The 20,510-nt window shown below is 46.6% G+C and overlaps 7 protein-coding genes across 7 annotated transcripts; 2 read left to right on the top strand and 5 right to left on the bottom strand.

Moving 5' to 3' along the window:
• Positions 1-3,400: 3,400 nt before the first annotated feature.
• On the top strand, positions 3,401-4,016 carry F5147DRAFT_796878 (uncharacterized protein; the record flags this gene model as incomplete). Its single annotated transcript, XM_041443180.1, has 4 exons — positions 3,401-3,535; positions 3,618-3,782; positions 3,832-3,954; positions 4,008-4,016. 4 exons carry the CDS (start codon positions 3,401-3,403, stop codon positions 4,014-4,016), a joined length of 432 nt encoding a protein of 143 aa, XP_041284542.1.
• A 2,281-nt stretch (positions 4,017-6,297) lies between these two features.
• On the bottom strand, positions 6,298-6,560 carry F5147DRAFT_731633 (uncharacterized protein; the record flags this gene model as incomplete). Its single annotated transcript, XM_041439406.1, has 2 exons — positions 6,508-6,560; positions 6,298-6,455 (listed from the first exon to the last, which is right to left on the bottom strand). Coding segments are annotated over exons 1-2 (151 nt in total), but the record flags the coding sequence as incomplete, so codon positions are not given.
• Positions 6,561-7,093: 533 nt separating this feature from the next.
• F5147DRAFT_659773 (uncharacterized protein) lies at positions 7,094-7,538 on the bottom strand (the record flags this gene model as incomplete). Its single annotated transcript, XM_041434622.1, has 3 exons — positions 7,094-7,156; positions 7,204-7,490; positions 7,523-7,538. 3 exons carry the CDS (start codon positions 7,536-7,538, stop codon positions 7,094-7,096), a joined length of 366 nt encoding a protein of 121 aa, XP_041284540.1.
• An 899-nt stretch (positions 7,539-8,437) lies between these two features.
• On the top strand, positions 8,438-8,740 carry F5147DRAFT_589403 (uncharacterized protein; the record flags this gene model as incomplete). Its single annotated transcript, XM_041432141.1, has 1 exon — positions 8,438-8,740. A coding segment is annotated over one exon (303 nt), but the record flags the coding sequence as incomplete, so codon positions are not given.
• A 1,253-nt stretch (positions 8,741-9,993) lies between these two features.
• Positions 9,994-10,266, bottom strand: F5147DRAFT_621906 (uncharacterized protein; the record flags this gene model as incomplete). The annotated part of the gene is made up of 1 exon (XM_041432634.1): positions 9,994-10,266. A coding segment is annotated over exon 1 (234 nt), but the record flags the coding sequence as incomplete, so codon positions are not given.
• Positions 10,267-12,622: 2,356 nt separating this feature from the next.
• F5147DRAFT_841890 (uncharacterized protein) lies at positions 12,623-16,130 on the bottom strand (the record flags this gene model as incomplete). Its single annotated transcript, XM_041444410.1, has 10 exons — positions 12,623-12,726; positions 12,799-12,956; positions 13,011-13,157; positions 13,206-13,327; positions 14,339-14,693; positions 14,739-14,792; positions 14,845-14,862; positions 14,916-15,040; positions 15,089-15,719; positions 15,765-16,130. 10 exons carry the CDS (start codon positions 16,128-16,130, stop codon positions 12,657-12,659), a joined length of 2,046 nt encoding a protein of 681 aa, XP_041284537.1. The 3' UTR covers positions 12,623-12,656.
• A 583-nt stretch (positions 16,131-16,713) lies between these two features.
• F5147DRAFT_782401 (uncharacterized protein) lies at positions 16,714-17,842 on the bottom strand (the record flags this gene model as incomplete). The annotated part of the gene is made up of 5 exons (XM_041442755.1): positions 16,714-16,983; positions 17,155-17,418; positions 17,469-17,632; positions 17,690-17,703; positions 17,781-17,842. 5 exons carry the CDS (start codon positions 17,840-17,842, stop codon positions 16,714-16,716), a joined length of 774 nt encoding a protein of 257 aa, XP_041284536.1.
• Between the last annotated feature and the right edge of the window lie 2,668 nt (positions 17,843-20,510).

Genomic DNA, 20,510 nt, shown 5'->3' with positions numbered 1-20,510 from the left:
GCAAAAACCCGGCGATGAACAAGTCACAGGCTGTGCTAAAAATTTGAAGGGTGTTATATATTTGAATATATGGTGAGTTTGTGATGCTGTTGAAACGTGTTGCCCGTGCATGTCTCGTAATGGAGACTTGTTGTTTCACGTATGCCCTTCCGAAACACACTCTTTGATGTATCTAATGTAGTTTCCTTCCCCAACGTTAACATTAACTCTTCATCTTCCAATGCAGAACCAATGTCCCTGAAGACACCATATTCACATGTGCAAACCACCTATGTATCATGCCACAGGTCAAAACTACTCAATAATGGTGTAGTAGAAGAAAGCATGTCTCACTACTACCCCGAATTTGTACCACAGGAGGCGCACAGCGAGGAAGCATCAGTCAAGGAGAACATTTGGGAGGCCGAAGGTAACAAACTAATCGCAGCTCTATATCAACACTTATATCATTTGCAACACTTTTTTTCTCTGGCACGCTGGGTCGATATGCTCAATTAAGGAAGGATCTTGTGTTTGGATAGTGTCAAGCATTTGATTGACACTTTTTCTACTGACAACTATGCCTATATACCCGAATGATCAATGTGGAAAACAAATGAATGTGTTAGGGTACTAGTTGCCTTACAATTGTCCATGTGATTCATTCAAATTCAGAAGTCTCTAAAGCTTGATTGCAAGTACATGTCACTTGAATTTTGAAACATAGAAAAGTATAGACTGTATGATACTATTAGCCTATCAATGTTTCAGAAAACCTGGTACTCCATGTGTTCATTTAGAGTCAAGACTGTTACAGGCATCTGCAACACCTACTAGAGCCCCAGCTCTGCCTACGCCTGCCCCCGCTCTGCTAGACTCCCCACACAGCGGTGCGCCACCCGCACCTAGAAAGACAGCGGTCTGGACCGCTATGACCCCGCCTGGCGCTATGACCCCACCCCTGGCCTAGACGGCCTTGTACCTGATCCATGGAGGCTGTACGCCTCATGGTCACCCTAGATCAGCGCATGCACGCCGCATGTCGCTTCATGAAGATCCGGAGCGCGCTGAAGGTTCAACGATACAGCGAGGCACGAACAATGCTCCTGACTGTATCTATAATTGTTGTAAGGTCGCGCGTTGCCTAGTCTGCTATACTTGAGACGACAAGTGCGTTCGACCCTAAAGGGGAAGCGAGTGCAGCAAGGATCTAGAGGTATGCGCTGAAAGCGCTACTGGTTGGCCAATGCGAAGCGCGAGAAAGCGCAGGTGCGCGCAAGGCACGGGAATGCGCGCGTGTATGGCGCGAAGCGCGGGAAAGCGTGCGCGTGTATACAGATATGAGAGAGAGTAAGAGTGAGTTTGCTTAAGTGATGATATGATGTAAGACAAGAGAAGAGAGATGCGAGGTGTAAACAAATAGATTTCTACTATGTTCTGCTAGGTGAATAGTGGGTAGTAACCAGTAAGTCCTCTGTCGTTCTGGTGGGAGAGTAAGTTTTCTAAGTGTATGTACTGCTGGCGCTTAAGTATGGCGCCTAAGCGCTGTCATGCGGAGCCGAAGCGCTACCGAGTAAGGTATGTAAAGATATATGTAAGTAAGGGTCCATGATAAAAATAAAGATGGAACAATATGCAAATGTGAGAAATGGAAATATACGCACTAGGGAACTTGGTGGACAGTGGATGGATGCTTCTGGATGGCTGGCACTATAGGGCGCTACAGCGCGGGAAAGCGCGCGCGCATATACATCGTGAAGCGCGGGAAAGCTGCGCCTCATATAGAGATAGCTGCAGGTAGCACACAGAGTGATGCTACAAGTTCGTGCCATGTACTCCCCAGTGAAAACTGCCATATTGCACAATGAGAGGCATGAGTCTCTACAGCGCTCGGCGCTTCCTGTACCTATGCGCAGCTGCCCTTGGCGCAGCATGCTTGATCAGAGGTTAAGCCTCATGTATCTTATCTGAACCTCATGTCTGGCTATCATAGATTTACGATATACTATTGATTACAGACTGAGCTAGAATACTTGTAGCACTTCCCTATAAGTAGACACAGATTATTGTACTTAGACTTTACTTTAATCTACTAGGTTCATCCCTAGAACTTGCTCATCTAAGCCTACCAGCTTCCTTGTGTGAGACCGCACTTCTAAGTCGCCCCCATACGACTTAGCACATATCCGCTAGCCCTGCATCTCGACGAGCGCCATCTTACCGAGATCGCCGGAGGAATCCTTGACGTTCCGTCAAGGCTAGACCACGCTCAGCTTCAGTAGACTCACTCGAGTCGTCGCTGAGAAGACCCATCCTAGTTCGCACACGCCGACCGATGGTCAGTGTAACAAAGACTACAATGTGCCACTGCTTCGAGCTGCATCTTCAGTAGGTCACTCTGGCAGTATGATCTGAGCCCAATAGACTATCGCACGAATGGCAGGTTGCAAATGTGACATCGGGATGTCACTCAACTGGAAAGATTAGTTAGAGGCATCCGACGGACTCTGTCAAACAATGAAAATATTTACTGCATCATACACGACTGCCAAATCATCGAGGAGTTGAACCCCCTGTGGTCCCTCAATGATAGGGTCTCATCTATTGAACTGTAAAGCATTGAGTAAATTGAAGAAGTGCCTGAATGCCAATATGATTGCTTACCTCACGGAGAATGTCGACCACAAATGGATGAAAATCCCAACACTGGTTGGCCAGTTTGAACAGATACTCAATGCGGGGGTCATGGAATTTGACATCATCATCAGATTCCTCTTCTTCCTCTGATTCTTGTGATTCTGATTCTTTGTTAGAGTGGGCCATCCAGAAGTCTGCATGCATCATCAGGCTGAGTGCATGAGGTCGAAAAATAAGTATCACCTTCTGAGTCAAGGTCGCTATCCTCTATGGTAGCTCGGGAGTACATCGAAATAGGTCTCATTATTAGTCCTTGGTAGCATTTGCACTCAGTCATCGTATGTGAAGTGTGTTGTCTGATGTGTAGTAGTAAGTTGAAGGACAGTTCAATGCCTTATCATGGACCTTACAGCGCCTTAAATATGATATGCTTCAACAAAGGCAAGAGGCTCAAGATATGTTCCGGACAGATTCTAAGACACCAACCAATTTTTGACCAATCTTTATCTTTGTGTCGCCACTTCCACTAGTCATAACTAGTTCTTTATGAAGACATTAGGTAACTTACTAAGTTTAATGCTGCCATAGTTCGAACCTAACCATTAATGGTCAGGTTCGTCCATGTTTCAGTCCATGCTGTGTCGGGAGTTTCCGTGGAGTCTTGCAGGATGTGTGTCAGCCGCATTGCAGGTCTGTCTGCCCGCTGTCTTCCACCATCCGCTGATAACCGCGCCCGCCTCTCCCTAGTCAGCGAGATCAGCACACAAGGCATGTCAGGCTCTCCATGTCCACCACCAACAGAGTCGTGCCATCTGGAGTCCTGGATGGTGAAACAATGATATCAGGCCGCAAGGCAGATGCCATTACCCCCTGGACCTCCTGGACGTTGGCTGTTAGGAAATACGATGCCAAAGTCATAGTAAGTCATTGCCAAGGGACACCAACATGATCTCTATCTAACCCCTCATGCAGTGTGCTGTTTCAATTTGCGAGATGGACAGAACAATATGGACCTGTGTTCTTGCTCAGACAAGGCCGGAGCATACCTTGCGGATACGTATCCAATCCTGTGTTTTGTCCCGGGCTACCTCAGTCAGCTGAATGCATGGCACAAGGAAGAACATTCTCTCTATAACAGGCAGTTGGATGCAGTGCGAAGACGAATGGTTCGTGATTTTCTTCTGATGATATATGTTCTCACTCACCATCGTCAAGCATGAGGGGACTGCAAGGCCATCCTTTGCAAGTTTCACTTTAGAGCATCAGAAACAGTACCAGCTCGAAGACAAGGACCTGGGATACATTGCAGGAGCAATGTTTGTGGCTGGTTCTGATATGGTAAGCTCTTACATTGCATTGCGTCTTCACTCTAACTTTATATATCTTCATAGATATTTTAGAGTCTGGTTCACGTTCAACCCCCCCAAAAAAACCAAACCTGACCGCTCTAAATGGTTTGCAAAGGTTCGGTCCAAGGTTTGTCGACTCTGGTAGAACCGGACCCAAGTTCAGCTCTCCTTGCTCAACCCCTGCTCAACCGGACTGAACCGGACCACGGCAGCACTCGGCCTTAGGTAACCAGTTTCTGCTTTCTTTTGACAACATGTTGATTTCGCTTCTTAGCATTGACACATAGTCCGACTTTCACGCACCATTTCGCACCAGGGTCATAGACTCACCACTGGTGGCATTCACAATGTGAAATTGTAAGAGGGTGGGGACGATTTAGGCAATCCCTGATAATCACTACTAGTCCTTTGTTCGTGCGTCATGATTTAAAAATGTATCATCTCACAACATCAATTTGAAGTCCCAGTATAGCTCACTCTCTCTGATGAGTCCTTCCCACAGCAAAATCATCCGCCAGAATTACTTTAGCAAAACTTACAACCTTCATTCCTCATCCTCAAAGTCAAGCCCTAATCACACTTCATGTATCACTTCTGTAACAAGTAACAATGACACATTTCGCCTTGAGCTCCAGGCTACGTGCAAAGTACGTTTGCATTGGTCGTCCCTGAACCTGTCACTTTTCACTGACAGCGCCGTCTCTTGTTAGACAGCAATGGAAGTTAATGCCCTCGCTGCAGACATACCGCACCTGAGAGAGCCAAGTAATGCATACTAATATCATCATTGATAATCCTCTTTTTTTCTGATGGTTGGCTCACCAGGAGCTTAACACAGCAAAACATGAGCGAGAGCAGGCCTTCATGGAGTGAGATAATGTTGTCACTACCCATGAGCATGTACACACCTGGCCTTCACTGATTTACCTTCAAAAAACTGATTCCCATCCTTTAGTTGAAGCACGCTGTGAAAGTTGCATTGCAATGCCCAACGTGCGAAGGGGTTATTGAACGGCCTTTCATGTAAGTTTAATCCTGGTGTGATTTTAGATGCTGCTGACTGCATTTACTATTGGACAGGTTGAAATGTCGCCATACATTCTGCTATGACTGCCTCATCAGTTTTTTTTACCAATGTATCAGAGTCTGCTTATCCTTCCGCTTTGAAGGAATTCTTCCAGAGAATTTTAGGAATCATGTCCTGCCGTTCACCCTTAACGAGGTTGAAGTACTGTGCGATGGTGAAGCGGCTATCCTTCCAGGTCGTTATTATCACTGTCCCACATGTCAAGTGTACATCTACAACCCTCCTACTGAAATCCCCTTGCTCTGCAACATGTCCGCTGGCATAACAAAGGGACTTGGTCCTGACATAAAATGTGCTAAGCGTGGGATACCTAGTACAGATCCAGCTGCGCAATGGGCAGTGTTCTTCAAGTAGGAGGGTAATAGCTGCAGGAGGCAAGAACAACAGGTCCAAGGAACTGTTATGAACCTTTCTCCCAATTCTTTTATGCATATTACTTTGTCTGTACACTGATAGTATTCCATCTAATAAAGAGTACCAGGTGTTAGAGAGAAAAACAATCATGTACTGGTTTCTCTGCAGCGTGAAGTTTCTCCCAGTTGAATTGTTTGGCTGCGCCCAGTAGATTTCTGGCGGCTTTCCATGCGGCTGCACATAGATTGTTGAGGGTTAAGTACTAAGTCACTGGTTCGGGAATTATGCACATGAAGGAGCACTAGTGCACTGCAGAAATGAGAAAATAGTCAGGCCTGATTAGTGTAGGGATAGACCATATAATCAGATGTCACATACAATACAAATCCCGAAGCGCTAGACTAGCGAGAGGTACACAGTGCTGACTCTAATATGACTCTGGATACATAAGTTTTGCGGAGGTAGGTTTGTTATCTGTGTATCTAATCCAACAGTGGGATGATATCTGAAAATATACATTGCACATCTGAATTATGTCTGCATACATATAGAAATAGATCTAATTAGATTCTGCATAGAATGTACTACATGAGGTCCATATGCTCCATATGCAGCTATGCCTCCTAGGATTCACCATGCACTTGCCCATAGCTTCTTGTTCACTCTTCCCTTCATTCTCTACACCCCACATCCACAATGTATGGTTCCAACAGCCCACAGAGATGCCCTAGCAGTTCCAGGAAGACCTCTGGATCGTTTGCGATAGCCCTGAAGCATGAGCGTCAGATACAAAAGTGGGGGGCAAAAATGATTGCCTACTGACCAATGGTTTCCAATAACAGTCGCACCTGCCGGAATGAGGTAGTTCTTCCAAATGATGGCCTTAGTCGTGCGGTGCGCAAAGCCTGTAGTGAAAGATGGGTCATTCATTATTGCGTCATGACAACTCAAATAAGACATACCTCCAAGATTGACAGGTCTCCACCTGAGACTCCCGAGCATGAACGCGGTAACCTGCGGCAGCATTTCCTGATCATCAAATGTCGGCATTAATCAGGAGTTATCTCAGTCAGTAGATGAACAAAGAATAACTTACACTGAGTATGCCCCACGATGTTATCAAGTTCCTCTTGTATGCGAGCCTGCGCATCTGTATGAGTGGTGGCAGCCATCATCATGATTGTGATTGCGGATGCAGTCTACAACAGTTGTTGAGTGAAGACATGATGCAATGTATTGCCATATCAGAACCGGCCGCAGACATTGCTCCTGTAATGTATCCCAGGTCCTAGAAGCAGGAGATGGAGGAGGAATGGATGAAGGAGGAGCAGGGAGTGGTGTCGGAGTGTGCACAGACTGGCCAGCATTTTGGTGTCATGGCTGGCCAAGGGAGCATACGGACTGGCCAACATTTTAGTGTCATGGCTGGCTGAGGGATTATATGGACCGGCCGATGTTTTGGTGTCATGGCTGGCCGAGGTACCATATGGACCGGCTGATGTTTTGGTGTCATGGCTGGCCAAGGTACCATATGGACTGGCCGATGTTTTAGTGTCATGGCTGGCGAGGTACCATATGGACCGGCCGATGTTTTAGTGTCATGGCTGGCGAGGTACCATATGGACCAGCTGATGTTTTGGTGTCATGGCTGGCCAAGGTACCATATGGACCGGCTGATGTTTTGGTGTCATGGCTGGCCGAGGTACCATATGGACCGGCCGATGCATAGCTTAGTCAGTAGGGGTAGAGCCTTTGGGCATTGTCATAGGTAGCATTATCATTAGGTCAAGGCCACACCAGCTTCCATCTGCCAGAGGCAGGCACATTGCCAGCCGTTCTAGTCCAATGGCTGGCTGAGGGACCATATGAACTGGCTGATGTTTTGGTGTCATGGCTGGCCAAGGTACCATGTGGACCGGCCGATGTTTTGGTGTCATGGCTGGCCAAGGTACCATGTGGACTGGCTGATGTTTTGGTGTCATGGCTGGCCAAGGTACCATGTGGACCGGTCAACATTTTGGTGTCATGGCTGGCCGAGGCACTATATGGGCCAGCCGAGAGGCTAACTAGCACCATGGGCCCAGCTGTATTATGTATATTACATCTATAATATTACCTATGGGCCCAGCCATATATCATATCTACAATTTATTCATTGGCCCACAGGTATACTACTCAACTAGTATGGGCCCAGCCATATGTTATGGCTACAATTGCCCATGGGCCCATCTGGGATGGCCCGTATGGTACAGGTGATTGTCACATTGGGCTGACCATAAGATATGGACTATTTCACTGAATGGGCTCTTAGAATGATGTTCTAAAGACTGGGGGAACTCATTGCAAACAGCCATCATCAAGTGAGTTTAATGCAGCAGGTGGTCCATTTTTATGACATGATGCTGGACCTGTTTCAATAATTTATCTACAAAGTATCATATGTACGAGGCATATATGTCTTCATCAATATTAGAGTTTTCTTGCAATCGCTTGTCATCCAGCACCATTGTGCTGGTGCTTATAGAATACTATGTATTTGGATATAATATGTCAATATTTGGTTTGATTTTGCCAGAAATATCTATTCAAATCATCTCATGGCCGATTTCCTGACAGTAGCCTATGCCTCTTCCTCTTTCCTGAGTTCACAATATTGTAGCCATGACTATACAAATCTGCTTCTGCCAGATCTCTCCCACATTGAACATTGATGGGGAAGAGCCACCCACGAACAACCACATTATCAGTCATTGGTATTTGTCTGAATCGCTGACCGTGGAGATTTTTGATTTTGTAGGTGTTTATCTATGGATCATCTATCTAAGAAGACAACGCCCCTCCTTCGTTTCACGATATTTCTACCTTGCACGTTTCCCTTTCTATGCCTACTAGTGGACACAGGTAGCACGATGCCGCCAGTGATCAAGATTTCCTGAACAGAACATCTGTCTTCTATCAATAGGTCTGTGCATGCATTAGACTTTGTGGTTGGTCTTCAAATTTGACTGTTGTTCTTGATTGCACACTCACTCCACCCCATCAAACTCATAAATGGGATGAAGTAATTGAATATGCATTCCTCGCCGACTTTGACCTACTGCATGATGCTCAAGAAGATGTGTCAGAGCATCCATGGGCGACGCCAGCTGCTCGTCAAGCAATGGATTTGCACTTTAAGATGTGTTGTGCCAAGGAAGTAATACTTTGCATCAATGTTGAGACTCAGCATTTGGCAACATACATTCAAGATGAGGACCACTACCTATGTGCTTGCGAGGCACAAATGCTGCCCTTGGAACCTGCTCTTACCTACCAGATCGGACTTGACGCCTAGCATGCAGTAGAGCTAATGATCATCTCTTGCAGTGTTTGGCACACATTGCCGAGCTCCCTGGATTCAGTGGTTGTATTATACCCAGAGACAGCACTAAATCTTCTCCTGGGGATAGCGCCAGCACACTGCACATCATCATTCCAGCTCACATCCATGTGCACCATAGCACTACTCAATCTCTCAGCATCCCATCTCATACAGACATCCTAGAGACCCAGAATGAACTGGAGGAGGAGGAGGAGGAGGAGGAGGAAGCAGTAGAGGCAGCTGTACAGGCCCTACATGATGTCTTACAGGTCTCAGTGGACTAATTCATTTGTACTTGCACATGCTTTTGAGGGGATTGTGTAGAGTATGCTTAATATGATCGTCTGAAGAAAGATCCGATGCAAAACGGTGAAAGGGACACTTGAAATGCGAGCTCGCTGTAGCAGACAGCAAGCACAAAGGTTTACAGGACTTGCCAAATGTTGTCAGAGCCAAAAATGATATTAATAGCATTCCAGGACATTGCCAAAGTGCCTAACTACCGACTACTGCTTATTTTTGCTAAGTACCCACAATAAATACCCAGCAATTATCCATCTGAGCACTACATTGCTGTATCTACCTGTACTTAGAGCCGCCCTGACAACCAACATCCACCTCTAATTACAAGAGTTATGTGGGAGTCACAGGTGGAGTACTGGTAGAGTACAGTGAAAACGATACAAAAGAGGTTGTTGGATGGAGCTCACACTTGATTGCAGTGGCTCAGAATCAGCTGTGGCAGTGCTATATTTGTGATCACAATTGATTGTTTGCGCCCTGTTAAATTACATAAAAATAGGCCATGTTTGCATTGGAACTGACTCAGATTGTGAAGTCTATATCAATATTATTAAAATATTATCATATCTATGTCGCATTTGCAAAGCTTTGTGCTGCGTTGCAATTAGGTCACATGCATTGCAATGTCCAATTCAAGACTTATCTCGATCACTGGCTATTGCAATGAGGGTGGGAAATTTCCGACAGATAGTATTGGGAAGCCCAGGTGCACAATTAATTATGTAATGAATGTAGTACAGTCGACTCCCTCCTAACGCATACCTCTCAGGATAGCCCCAAAAGTATGGCCTATTAGAGAGTATGGGGTATCCAAGAGAGCCATATTCCACCGCTCCGAAGACACAAAATTTGTACTTGCTCACATTAGTATTGCTCTAGTAGGTGCTATGAAGCTATTTACGAGAAAAATAATCAGTCAATGTTGTGTCCTTCATGCCCTGCATTTCGACTGCAAGACTCTGCTGTCCAAACGACCCTAACATCACCTCGAGCTTGCGTGCAACTGGTTCGTCGAAGGTCCCAAGGTATTTCCTCAATGTTAAGGTAGCCTGTAGCGCTTCACAACGTGTTGGGCCTGGCGCAGGCACATCAATATCTGAGTCATTGTTGTTGTCGTTGCCTCCAGCAGCCTTCTCCTGCAACCTCTTTGCATCCATCACAGACTCAAAGATATCCTCATCTGTCGCATTGAAAATGTTGGTGGTCTCGATTGCTGGGTTCAGAAGTCCTGCAATATCCATCCGATTCGAAGATTGGAGAGCGCCAGTTGCCTCAAGATCATCCAAGGCATTTTTAACAAGTGTCTCGGCATGTGCAGTGGGGTTGTTCATGGCATCCGTTAAATGGACAAGGGACAAGATTGGAATGATGGGTCGAGTGGGTGATGATGTTGACTCCAAGTCAGGTAAAATGCCGGTGTGTCGCCAACAGTTTCAGATTGTTGTAGTGTCCACTTTGTTCCATGCATCTTGAGCAAGTCTCATTGCCTTGAGTTGGTCAATGTCGTAGATTTTGGAGGGAGTGATGCTGGCTTCGTAGTGGTCAACTGCACGACGGATGAACTTGGCGCAGTAATGTGCCTTAAAGCAGTGAATGATGCCCTGGTCATTAGGCTGTACATGTGCAGTGAGGTTCGGCTCGAAATTTTCAACTCGAATGTTGGTGAGGGTATCAGGAACGATGTGTCCTGAAAAATTGTCCTGAAAAAGAAGAATCTTCCTCCTCTCACGTCGCATCTTCTGATCCAAATCAAACAACCATTCTTGATAGAGCGAGGCTGTCATCCATGCCTTGGCATTGTTCCGATAGTAAAAGCCAAGCTGTGAGCCTGTCTTGTTCTTGAATGCGCGAGGTTTTTGTGCTTTTCCAATGATTAGCGGAGGTAGTTTCTGTGAGCCATCTGCGTTTGTCGTGAACAAATAGGTCAACCGGACTTTGTTTCCTTTGATGCCAGACTGCAGCTTGTCTGAAAGACCATGGTCAGGAGGCATGCTGATCAACATTGTTAAGGATTTGTTACTGTTCGAAGAGGAAATAACTTACGCATAGAATAATGAAGATTCATCTGTGTTGAAGATGTCGCGTGGCTGATATCCATACTTTTTGATAAGCTCTTGCACACGCTGTTGTTCCTTATCAACAGTCTCGGAGGTCACTGAAGCAGCTTCGCTGTGACGTTTCATTTCCTTTAACCCAGTTCTTGTCTTGTACCGAGTCAACCACCCCTCACTAAGGTTCAGTCGCTTGTCCTCTGGCACACCAACCAAGTCCACAAATTTTGTCCATTTTTGGTGGAGAACCATGCCAGTGAGAAGAATTCCATCGGCCATCGCCTTTGAGACCCAGAGATCCAACATTTCGGTGACCTCAGGGTGCTGAGTCTGACAGATCCGTTTTGCTGAACGAGCTGGACCTGTGCTGGTATCATATTCCTCACACCATTTTTCTTCATTCTTACACCAGGCAGATATTCTCGGCTGTTTAAGTTGAAGGTTTGAGTAGATTGCATCAAAATGCTTCACCGTTTTGCTCTGATTTTCTCCATTAGCATGGTGCCAGTCGAGGATCTTAATTCTCTGCTCCAATGTAGCATTTTCTTTTTTCATAAATGCTGGTTTCTGCGTGACTTTTCGCTGGTTGTCACTGCCAGATATTTTCACTGGCACTTCAGGACCTGCAAATAGACTTAAGTATAAATCATGTAATTTAGGAATGTCATACGCTTGCGCTTCGAGTTCTTTGCAGGACCATGACTCTTCTCACCACCTCTGGCAATGTTCTGTAGCTTCTCCACAACAGATCTGTCATGTGAGTTCAGCCTATTGAGCCCTCGCTCGTAGTTTGATGCATGGTCCAAAGCATCGACAACTCTTTCTTCATCCACCAGATTTCCTGCATTATCCAGCCACTCCTGGTCACTGTCTGATATGGGCTGGCAGGCCTTTAATTCACCCTCAAGCCTTACTTTCTGGTCTTGTATTTGACGTTGAAGCTTTGCTAAGCCCTTTTTTAGGATCTCGACAGGCTTCATAATGACAAAGAAGTTGATATTTCAGAGTCCTGGACCACTGTTGTCATCCTGAGATACGGATTACATGATATATTTTCCTATTTTGGTGCTACATCGGCATCATGATCCGACCCAAGGTATGGGTTATGCATCAGTAAACTACTTCGCGCTGTGCAGCACTGTACAGCACTGTACAGCATGCAAGCGCTACAGCTTGGTCCCAATTAGCCAGTCCATCACAGTGACACCTTGCACTGTGAATCTCTGTACAGACACCTACAGACCGCCCAGTGATTACGAAATTCTACTTGAATTGCAAATTTTTTCGCTGTCCATCTCTGTACAGACACTCACAGAGCACTCAGAGACCTGGAGTTGTACAGACATTTGCTCGCTGTACTGCTTACACATACTTGACAACGCAAAAAATTTTAAACAAAAAAACAAAACCAATATATTTAATTACATGACCATGAGATACAGTAGTAAATCACAATCGGGGAATACAATGATACGATGCGCCAAAAACAATAAATGCTTGATTGATATAAACTGGGGAGCGGGAATACGAAGCTTTTAGTCAAGAAGAATCTTCAGGTGGTCGTGTCTCACCTCAACAACTCCTTCGAGATTCATAGCTCCAGCCCTGTACAAAGGAAAATCAGTAAAAAATTATCGGAGAAAAGATCCTCACCATCCCACTGCAGCCCATTCTCACAGTTGAGCTGACAGCCTAGGCCCATGATATGCATCCTCAAGGATATGTTTGAGCAATTTGAGCATCTGACAATAGACGGGGCCGTAGTCCTTGGTGGAAAAATTTGGGTATGACTTCCCATGTCCGTTTTTCACAAGACCGTCGAAGACACAATTGAACTAGTTTCAAGACAGAAAATTAACACGCGACATTGGCGAGGGAGACGAAATTACCGCTGCAGCAACCAAAGCCAAACATGAGAGTGGCAATTCCATGCTAAAGGTCTCCAGCATCCTTTGTGCGATTCGATATGGTCCTGTGTAAAAGAATATGATGACGGCTTCACGAAGGGTGGGATGAGCGAAGTTTTGTGTTCTCCCCTAGAAATCTTTTATCAGTAGAGTTGCGATCACCACAAGATCACTTACCTGATCATCCACCCCAAAGCATAAGAAGAATGCTTCCTTGATCAATTCAGCAGCAGCATGCTCGACCCAAGCAGCACGTTCCTGAATGGGGACAGAAAGCGGAGGAATAAGCGAATATGATACTGGTGCAATGCTTATGGCAGTTTTCTTCAAGTCAGATCACCATGTCGAAAGATTGTCGTACAGCTTTAATACAGACTGTCAACGAGATATTGGCACAAAGTCAGTTATGCACGCACCAACCGAGTCATATTAAATTTTTGTTCTGGCCAAACCCCTGCATCTGTTATGCACTCAAATAGATCTGTTAGGCGGAGCCCTAAGAGGGGCGTCGTCCGCTAACGTTCATGATGTAACCGGAAGGATCCGGTATAGCAAGTGATACTGGCGACGATGAGTCGGCAGTGATCACAGTACGCGCGTGTCACGTGACTTCTAGGACGGATGTCTTTGAAGTCGCTCAAGGTAAGGACAGTCTTGTCCAAACGATGAGGTCGATCGAGGTAGACTTAGTTGCGATGAGCAACTAAGAAAAGATACTAGAGACTGAAGCCAAAGGGGCGTTCAGAGAGGAGTATGTTCCAGGGAAGATTGAGTAGATTCAAGTTAGAGAATCTAGTACAGGGTGACCGACTACTTATAATAAGTGGAGAGGGTTAAGGGCAAGGCTACCGCACAGTAGGTAAGGGTAAAGGGGAAACGAGAATGGTATAGGTGCGTTGGCAACATAGCCGGATTAGTGATGGGTGGTCGAATGTGGAATGAGATCGAGAAATGTTGGAACGAACCAATGGTAAGAATACAACATGCAGGAATCCGCAGTCAGAAGGAACAGAAAGAGGAAAGCCACATTGGTGGCACGAGTCAGACCGAGTCATAGGTGTGAGACCACCTTGGTGGTCGAGTCAGGGGAAGAACGTGTGTGCACGCGCATAGAGGCGGGCGATGCGAGGGACGGGAACGGTCCCAAGGATCCGGTCAACGGAAAGTCGGTAAAGGAGGACAAGCCGGTAGATGGTAAGGGCGAGGATGAAGGGAAAATGATAGGGGGGCCAAGTGACCGATGTTACTTGTAACAGCATCAGAATATGACATATTAGTTTGAGAACAAATGAGAACGAACAAGTGCCTACCAGCTTCAAATTGTTTACCGTTCGTATCCCACACAACCAATACTGCAATGAGAACTTCAGTGATTGTTCCTGGAAGATTCTTCACCAAAGTTGGAAACGGGTTCTCCAGGGCGTGTTGTGCACGACATTCTACTTTGGCGTCCTCCAGAAAACTTTTCCAGTGTGGTCCATACCAAGATAATTGATCGGGTGTTGGCCCACCACGCGATGACCTGGACTTTTTGTTTTTCGATGGCTGAACATCACACTCAGACACTTGATTCAGCAGTTCGAGGGATTCAGGGTCAGGAAGATGCGGCTTTCCGTTTTTCTTATGGTGGCGTTGCAGTACATCGTCAGGCTTCGAGGTGATGGTCTGCTCGATGGTGAGCGTCAATTAAAATGATCTCCCTAATCTCACCTCAATGTGTTGGGACTCTTGCCGCTGCAGTCCTGGTGAGATATCCAGAGGGTCCTTGAAATAAAGGCAATGGTAAGCATGATACAATTGAACGATATGGCCATACCTGAGAGCTCTTGTTCTGCTGGAGAAACAATATAAAATGAGAGTTACTCCTGGCTTGAGCAGAAAACTTACTGAGGTTTTATCAAGGCTCGTCTGGGCAACTACATCATCTTCATTGCGTGAGTACTGGAACTGAATTTCAGGTGTGAGAGGGCGAGCGACTGGAGATTGCGAAGGTGGTACATCCTCCACAAATCCTATAACATTGAATTAGTGAAGCGAAATCACACCATGAGAATGTGTACCTGGGTGTTCTTTCTGGCGTCGGCCAGCCTCCCCCCAACCAAACTGCTGTGAGCTCTTGACCGTGTTGTCATTTCCCCCCTCCTCCTCATCATCCTCTCCGCTGTCCTCTTCATCAGCATCTTTATCATCGCTATCATCGCTGTCATCACTGCTACAGCCTTTGGAGTCACTGTCCTTGGATTCAAACGACGTCAGACGATGCTGAGTCCTAACAGTGTCATCATGCTGACGTAGGGCTGGATCTAAATTCTCCTCCAAAAAGATGGACCTCGGCAAAACCACTGGATATTCAGGGACAGTGTTCTGGGTATGCCGCTCAGCAATTGCATCCCGAGTTCGCTTCTCAGCGATAGCGTCTCGAGCTCGTTGCTCGGCAATAGCGTCCTGAGCGCGCTGCTCGGTGTCCTGAGCGCGCTGCTCAGTGTCCTTCGCCCCAAGGGTGACATGTGGGTTGTGCAATGCCTGAATATTTGGCTGAGCAGTACTGGAATGAGCTATTTCTGTTGGAGCAACAAATCCAAACCTTCCACCAGGTTGCTGGGATGTAAAGCTGGGCCCTGTGGTGATAATATCCTTGGCTGGGGCATCTAGAGCATCCCTAACAAGTGAGCTGTAGGGTGAAGGAACTGCCTATGAAACAATCAACATGAGTAACAAAATTAATTAGATGCCTACCTTTGAATGATTCTTTCGACCTTTACAATGCAGTTCTGGGGCTTGAGGATTGACTGGAACATTGGGACCAAGGGACGTCATACCCTTACGTTCTTGAGTCCGAGGCTTAGATTGCAGCACTGATCCAATCTTCTCCAGTTGCGCATTCCTACCTCCAGTTCCCGCATTAGGGCGACCAGAACACCGGGGAGCATTTTGTTCCATTTCTGCTCCAGTCAGGCCGAGGGACATGAGGGGTACCATGCTGGGTACCTCAGCAATGTCTGCAGCCCGAGACTTCTTTGGCAAGCCGGCCTTTGAAGCATCAGATCCTTTGCGCTTGCCAGATCGTTTCTTCTTAGGACTGGCGATGGCACGAGGAGGCATGACTGTAATGGAGAACACAGGAAGAGGTGACTCTGATAAATTATCCCAGACTTACGAGGATTTTATACCATGGCTCATCCATGTACTACTCAATAGCCGTATGGGTAGCGAGAGAAAACTTCATCATTAATAAGAGCAATAGTAATAAAGAAACATACCACCACGAGGATTGTATACTATCACGTCGTGCTCCACATCGATTCGCATGACTAGCATGAAAAACCTTCATCATTAGTAATAGTAGAGTCATAAGAGAGATTGCTGATCACATAAGCAAAAATGCTACACATAACATGAATCGTACCAGAACCTACTAGTAGTGATATATCACATCCTGGCGTACTACTAGTAGATCTTGATTGTAAAAAGATAAACACTTGAAAAAAGCTTGAAAAAGAATGATATAGTTAGAACAACAATAGTAAGGTATCAATAAGTGAACTATAGTAAAAACGCAACACATGTAGTACAAGCCAGCGAGATTCTAGAAATACTACTGCTAAAGTTAAACATGCCATTCATACTAAGTCAGTGAAGAAGAAAAATAGTTGAATATGTGTAATGAGTAGGCTTCACCTCCTGGTCATGCGTCACTGCCCGATGCTGAGTCGGACTCGGTATCACTATGATGAGACTTCTGCTGCTTGGGTGCTACCACAGAGGGAGAGTCTGAAGCAATATGTTTGCCCTTGACACGGTGCGTGAGAATGACAGCATCCTTCTTGAGCATGTTCACAGTAGATACGAGCTCCTCGTCATCGGGGAGTTTGTCGAGATGAGAGTTGAGTACAGCAAGAATGGTGTTGAAGGTAACAGGGTGGATCATGTTGTCCACCAGAACTCTACGCCCACTCTGTTGCGAGGGGGATCAGGTCCTTGAAGTACGGGTGAAATTCGTCTGTGAGACGCTTTTCCTCTGCTGGAGACGCGAAAAAGGCGATCTTGAAGGCTGCGCACGACGCCAGGTCAAGGCTGGTCCAACGATCTACCAACAAATTGGACACGCGCTCCTGGTGCACCATACCGTTGGGACCACTAAACTTGATGCAGACCCAAGCGAACACGAAAAAAGGGACTCCAGGTCATCCGCAAAGCCTTGGATGACATATGATACAGGTAGCGCCAGAGAATCAGAGGATGATTTCGGGGTTTTTGGTTTGTCGACTGAATTGCGTCCCCGAGTCTCTTTCTTCTTCTTTGTCTGCTTCTTCTTCGATTCCAGGTCTGCCTCCTGCTGCAGGACCACAAATTGGTTGAGAAGTCCGCGTGACATGAAAGGGACTGTGCCCTGGCAAATCAATTAATAAACTGAATATTTAATGAATAAGGTGTACTTACTGTACCGCCGATGGGATATTTATGATCCGTGGCAATCCGAACGGCAAACTCCCAGTCAATAAGAAACCCTTCACTAGTACCTTCAAGTTCATCTAGGATCATCGCGTTGTTGAGACTACAGTCCCGATGCAAAATCTGATGTTCCTCCACCGCAGTTTGTTGAACTAACATCAGAGAGTATCAGTCCAAGACACCTGTACCCCAAAGGACTAAAAACTTACTCTTAACGATATCCCTTAGTGCTCACACAAACTCCTTCAGCATTCGGAACATGTGAAGGGGGTGACCACATGGCTTCAAGACAAGACGTACATGAGTACGACTAGTGCCCCTGGTACTCCGGTGTTCCTTTTGCTGATATTTTCGGGTAACATCGGGATCACCATCTGACTGTTCAACGACCCAATGATCCACCAGCTTTGGAACGCCAGGGACGCCATACATCAATTCCAGCATCTTGATCTCATTCAAGACTACATTGTCGTCCTTGCCTACAACCCAATGGTCTTGATTATGTAGTCTTCATCATCTAAGGTTGCCAAATAGCAAACGGTTCCGCGACCAACGAGACCTCGGCTCGCAAAAAGAATTCTTCTTATAATGTAGACCGTCTGCCCCACATGGATTTTACCGCAAGGTTCAGGTGATTGAGCGGAGTAAGGGAATTGGGAAGGGAGAGGGGTGACAGAATAGATGCTCTCGGTCATCTCAGCCTGGGGCATTTGGGATGCGAGGCTAAGAAGGGGAGCACTACGGTGTAGGGATTCATTTCTGGCTGGGCTTGCAGAGACTGTTTTTACCTTAGTGTTATGTTTGCACTTTTGTAGCTTACATAAGAAAGTTACCTTTTCACCAGTTCTACTATGAGTCTGAGTATTCAGCAAGTTTCTATCATATTTCCTCTTCTCTGAGCCTTGAGCCTGGTCCAGAAACCCTTTAGGGTCGAATAGCAGCTAGGTTCTGCAAGACCCAACATTGTTCAGACTCACCATCTGAATTGTTGTACCTTCAACTGGAGCCCACCGCGAGGGGAACAGTCAGCAAGATCTAGTTCTGCGCATCTTCGCATCTAGCGCCATTTAGCACATATAGGTCAATCTCTTTGCATTTTCACAAGCTAACCATCTTTAGTCACGCATTCTCGCGCCTCACGCGCGCGCCTTTCTCGCGCTTCAATGCCTTATAGAATGCCCATCCGTGGCACGACGAACGCGCCCAAGTTTGATGGCACTACAGACAACCTCGCCGAGTTCATTGATGCATATGAGCAGCTCGCTGATGAAGCAGGACTCCAAGGACTCGACCGCATCAAAGGTATTATTCGCTACCTTGAACGCGATGATCGAGAACTATGGGGAGGCATGCCTGAAGCGGCAGTAAGCGATTACGACGCCTTCTTAGATGAGGTGAAGGTAATGTATCCAGGATGGGATGGCAAGAGACGCTACGCACTCGCGGACTTACGCGCCATCACGCAAGAATACGCTAACAAACCTATGCCCTCTTGCACAGAACTAAGCAATTACTTGCGCGCATTCAGGAAGGTTATGCAGCCACTTATGGATGAAGACCGTATTGGAAAGGCCGAACGCGACCGCTTATTCATTGGAAGGAATCCCTAGAGATCTCAGCCGCAAATTCGCTTGCGCCTTATGATCAAGTTCCCCGACCACTATCCACACGACCCATATCCATTCATGGACGTCTTTGCAGCTGCACAGTTCCTATTACCTGCGCGCGCCTTTCCCGCGCCAAGCGCGCCAGTTAACGCGCCTGTAGTAGTGCCATTTGCGAACTTAGTCCCAGCGACCGCGCCAGCGCAAGCACCGGTGCAAGCCATGGTAACTAAGCGCAAAGATCAATACTACGCGAGCCCCGCAACACAGGATACGTCCACTAGCGCTAGTGTGACAGCTGGACTCTTCTATCGCGCATCCTCAGATGTTGTACTTGACAAAAGGCCACCAGTTCCTATCCTTGCGCCTCGTGCGCACGATTTTCCCACGCCTTCGCGCGATTCACGCTCACCTGAACCATCAACTGCGCCAGCACACAAAGCTATACCAGACTGCATCGCTTTAGATCACGAACTCGAGCGCGCGCCTGCGAAGCGCAACCAGAAACGCACTGCAGGCGCCTCTTTGCCCCCATCATCATCTCTTTCTTCACCTGTTTTTCACGCTGACAATTCGCATTTGCTGCCCACGTCAGCATCAATCGCATCGCCTTTAGTCAGGGATGACTCTAAACATCTATTGCACAATAACGCACCGCTCAAATCACGCTCGCCTATCGCAATCGCATCGCCTTTAGTCAGGGATGAACTCTAACATCTATTGCACCTTAGCGCGCCTATAGAGGAGCCTTCTACCGCTCAGAGGCTCAAGTTTGCACCTCGCGTCAACCAGACTTTGCCTCTGGTAATTCCATCTGTCACTACGATCACGCGCACATCGCGCTTTTTGCTTCTAGTGACTATCCCTTGCCAGTAGAAGCATCCGTGCATCACACTGGCCCAACCACCAAGCAGAGCATGTCTCAGGCGACCCTGGGATGACTCAGGCGCACCATATTGCGCCTGAGAACGCGCAAGTGCGTGCGCCTAGAGGCATTGTATAGTTTCCCTCATCTCATTTCGCGTTTTTTTGTCCCTTCCAGTTTAAAGCTCTTAAGGAGCTCTATGAGAATTCCAAACACTTTAATTTCATCTCGCACCAACCCTTGTTCACGCGCCCATGATACGCTGCATCGCGCGGTAATTCCCGCGCCTCGCAGCATCCATAATTTTAGCAGAGTTTTCACACTATCGCATTTCTATTGTTTCTCCCCTTTTAAATCCACATTTCTGTTATTCAACACAAAATATGAGTCCAATCAGCCAATCCAGGCGCGACTTAGGCGCGCGCCGGACACATACCTATGCGCCTAACTCCCCCATCATCAGCTTCAACTTCGTCGACTTTCCACATTTATTCGCATTCTTCATGTTTTCGCTTACCATGTCAATTTTGTTCCTGCCACCCTGACGTGCACTATTCTCTT

This window comes from Suillus discolor (genome assembly GCF_016758755.1).
Source record: "Suillus discolor strain FC423 chromosome Unknown F5147scaffold_209, whole genome shotgun sequence".
NCBI classification, from domain to species: domain Eukaryota; kingdom Fungi; phylum Basidiomycota; class Agaricomycetes; order Boletales; family Suillaceae; genus Suillus; species Suillus discolor.
The sequence above is the reverse complement of the archived record's forward strand: the minus strand, read 5'-3'. Positions and strand labels throughout refer to the sequence as shown.